A 3,826-nucleotide genomic window follows, 5' to 3' on the forward strand; every position below is an offset into this window, starting at 1 on the left:
CCATATATCTATTCGGGAGTGGTGCTGACTGAAAACAGATGATTTGGAGCGATTCGCGCGCCATTTGTTGGTCATTCTAAGGACTTATTGAACTACCCTCGTTATTTAGCATAATTTATTTCCAATTAATTTTTAAAAATCTACTTCTACTTTTGTCTCAAAAAAAAATTAAATCAAATATTGATAATTATAAAATTATTACCCTGTCTTTACATGTGTCTGTTATATTTTTAGGTAAAAGAAGATGCTTGGGAGAAGCATTAGCACGTTCTTCTCTTTTCCTATTTTTCACTCATGTAATACACAATTTCGATTTCAAAATTTCTCCAGAACATGGTGCTCCAAATCCAAATGGTTATGACGGATTTACGATCTCTCCAAAACCATATTATTTGATAGTCTCCCTTAGGTCTGACATAAATCAGAACAAGATTAAAGAGAATAAAGACGAGATTGTGAAAAAGTAAGAGAACTGATTTTTTTTAACTTCTTTACACATGTAACACTAAAATGTGTCCGTAGATCTTCACAAAAGAGTGCGGAAGACTTTCTCATATAAAACCAAACACGATTCAACGGTCCGACTTGTCCACATACACTTTGCGAGAAAGTGAAAGAAATGAGAGAGGACCAGGTCTTTATTAACAATAAAAAAAAATAAAGATAAAGATCATACAAGCAATCTTGACTTGGCACTTATGTAAACCATATATTCATTTTAATAGTAGAACCTAATTTAAGTATTAAGCTATTATGACTTTTTCTATATAATTTATAAAGGAGGAGAATCATATAGCTATTTGTCCTCGAAATTATACTGCTCGATTATATCTTTATAACAATGTGCAACGGCTAATTAGGTTTAGAAAAGTTAATAAATAAGTAAGTTTAAATATAAACACATTTAAAAAAATCATTATTATAATAAACAAGAGTTACATGCAAAAATAAAACATGTTGAGCATGCTCTTAAAAATAATGAAGTAAAAGTTAACAATTGGCGTAAAGTATCCTCTAGTTCCATTTTCATTCATGGTAACAACCTCCCTCACATAACCATCGATCATAGCCTATTTCTCCTTCTATTACCATTTCTGAAACCTGGACTGGCTTTAAGTGTCTCTTTCATCTTTAAATTCAACATGTGAAACGAGTTGGAATAACCACTGAGCGAAAATTCATTTATGCAAAATAAATGGAAAATACAAAATTTCTAACATCTGGATTTTTCCTGCATGATGCGGAAATCTCATCGGTATGTTGCATTACACTTTTAAAATGAGTGGGATCTATTAAAAAATACAAATAATTGTGGATCATCTTCAGTTTACAAAAAAATCTCTTTCTATATCTGTATGTGCTTTAGGGTAATAAAAATGTGATTGATTGTAGTCCTAAATAAAGCCGATTATTAATTAAGTTTACGGCTGGATTAAAACAGTTTTCAACATTCAACACAAAGAGAATGTATAAAAATAAGTTTGAAAAATATATAATTTTCAAGAATTTTTATCACAGTTCTGGCAATAAAACCAAACCCCTGTAATCCAAATGTGTTTATGTTGACAAGATGAATTAAATAATGTATTGAAAAACCTCTATGAACAAATGAAGTGATGATATGTGCAGATTTGTAAATTTTTCTAACGTTTGTAAGAGAAAAACTTTCTTTATTTTGGAAATTGTAGGTACTCATTTTTTTTGGTTATGATGAGACAAATCGATTAATGTATTCAAAATAATTTTTTGAACAAGTAAAATTATGATATAGACAGATTTTTTTAATTAATTTAACTATTAAAAAATAAAAAATTCTCAATTTTTGGAATACATTAATATTTTAAGTGTCCAATTTATTTCTTTTGATGAAATTAATCTATTGAGGTATATGGAACCCTTCTATGACATATGAAAAATGAGAAATAAATAATAGGTCATAATGAATGATTAATAAATATTTTAAAAAGCTCCGGTAAAATTGCTATTTTCATCTCCTCTGACTTCTTTTACAATCCAAAATCTCTTTCCTACCCTTTTTAGACTCTTTTTGTAATCCAAAATCCCGCCACCAGATTCAATAATAGTAAATAATAATAATAATAATAATAATAATAATAATAATAATAATAATAATAATAATAATGGTAACATCTTGAAAATTATTGAAGATACTGAAATTTAAATATTTAATGGATATATTTTTGCGGTTGATAATAAATAATCTTTGTTAGTTAACCGATTTTCGGTGAACCTTAGTCACCCTTTTCTAGTTTCCGCGGGCTGGCCAAAAACATTTGTTTTACGCTCAGAAAATTTTGGTGAACCTAGACATGGAAAAAATACCACTTTTAGTGCTAATATAAATTTGATAAACAAATTAGTTGAATCAACATCATTTTCAGTTTTAGTTATTGCGTTCTCATTCAATACGGAAGTTTATCATGTAGGACCTATCATGATCATATACGATGAACGCGCCCAAATCAAATAATGAAGGGTTTTTATTTTCTGGAATGAATGACACACTTATTATATGCTCTAGAAGGGATATTTTTTGTTGAAAAGATTTTGTATTTTTTTTAACAATTTTCATTTCTCCACATTTTTTCTATGCAGAGTCATGGAACTAATTACACACGTGATATGGATGATAGGAAACTTATTTTAAATCTAAATCTAAATATTATTTAATTGGGAGAAATATTTTTTCACTTAATATTTTTATAAAATTACTAAATAGCATAATGATCAAGTATCATCTTCTTGATAACAGCAAGTAATTTTATCACCGAAATATTACATTACATACGAATAATCGATTATGTTCACTGTTTCATAGTATTATATTTTCTTTATAAAAAAACATATTACTCATCAATCCATTTTTGCCTGCAGACGCCCCTGTTCATTACATCCAAAATATACCGAGAGCAGGAAAGTTGTTTACAAAAAAAGGGAAGAGAAAGAAAAAAATCGACATTTGTTCGCTATTTTCATTGATATAAAATTTGTAACAATGATAATTCAATGATCGCTTTTACATACATAATCTAATTTCAATTCTAAATTTTTCAAGAAAAAAAAACAAAGTCTAAAATCATTTAAGAATTACGTTCTAAAAAATATTTTGAAGTTTTTTATTTGATTTTGCCCCACTACTTCTATCTTGGCGCGTAGTTAAAGAATTTCCATCCATTTTTTTTTTATCGACAAAAAAATGATAAGGAATTGAAATATTTCAATTTAAAAATTAAAAGTACGCTTTTGAGCGATGAATGTAATCAAAATTGAAGAAAAATGTACCCTCCTCTTTCTCAATAGTGCCGCGATCGGGTTTGAAGCGGAATATCGTTTCTCGGAATAGGTTCCCCCAACACTGGCACCCTCTCGAGCGTGCAAGAATTTCGGAAGCCCTTTCTCATCAGCGCCGCACTAACATTAATGCCTCTTTCAGTAGTAAAAGTGTAAAATCGTACAACCTTCATACGGCGTTATTGAGAAAGTCGAATCCGAAATATAAGCGAGTAGGGGAAAGCGCAAGAGGTGGAGTAGAGCTCGACCTTTGATTAGGATTAACGGCACTAATGAGAGCCGCACTAATGAGAAGGTAGACTATATTTCCTTTTTCAATTTTTGTTCGTTTGGAAGACTATCTTTCTCTGATACGTAAGAAGTTACATAATAAGGTTTAGTTATAAATTGTATTTGAAATATTCGTCATGTTGAAAGTAAGGTAATTCATACAGCTCGTCAGTAATGATAATATTATTATTATCCTACTAATCATAATCATTCATCTTTGAAGGATAAGGAATTAAAAAAAATA

General features: G+C 29.2%; 1 protein-coding gene across 1 annotated transcript in view; it reads left to right on the top strand.

Annotated features, from left to right (window-relative positions):
* LOC117176898 (methyl farnesoate epoxidase-like) overlaps positions 1 to 802 on the top strand; it is an 11,579-nt gene extending 10,777 nt beyond the window's left edge. The window contains exon 8 of the mRNA XM_033367270.1: positions 235 to 802. Coding sequence (XP_033223161.1) covers positions 235 to 467 — 233 coding nt within the window. The 3' untranslated portion in view covers positions 468 to 802. The remainder of the gene's footprint in view (positions 1 to 234) is intronic.
* The last annotated feature ends 3,024 nt before the right edge of the window (positions 803 to 3,826 follow it).

This window comes from Belonocnema kinseyi, chromosome 7, assembly GCF_010883055.1.
Source record: "Belonocnema kinseyi isolate 2016_QV_RU_SX_M_011 chromosome 7, B_treatae_v1, whole genome shotgun sequence".
Lineage (NCBI taxonomy): Eukaryota > Metazoa > Arthropoda > Insecta > Hymenoptera > Cynipidae > Belonocnema > Belonocnema kinseyi.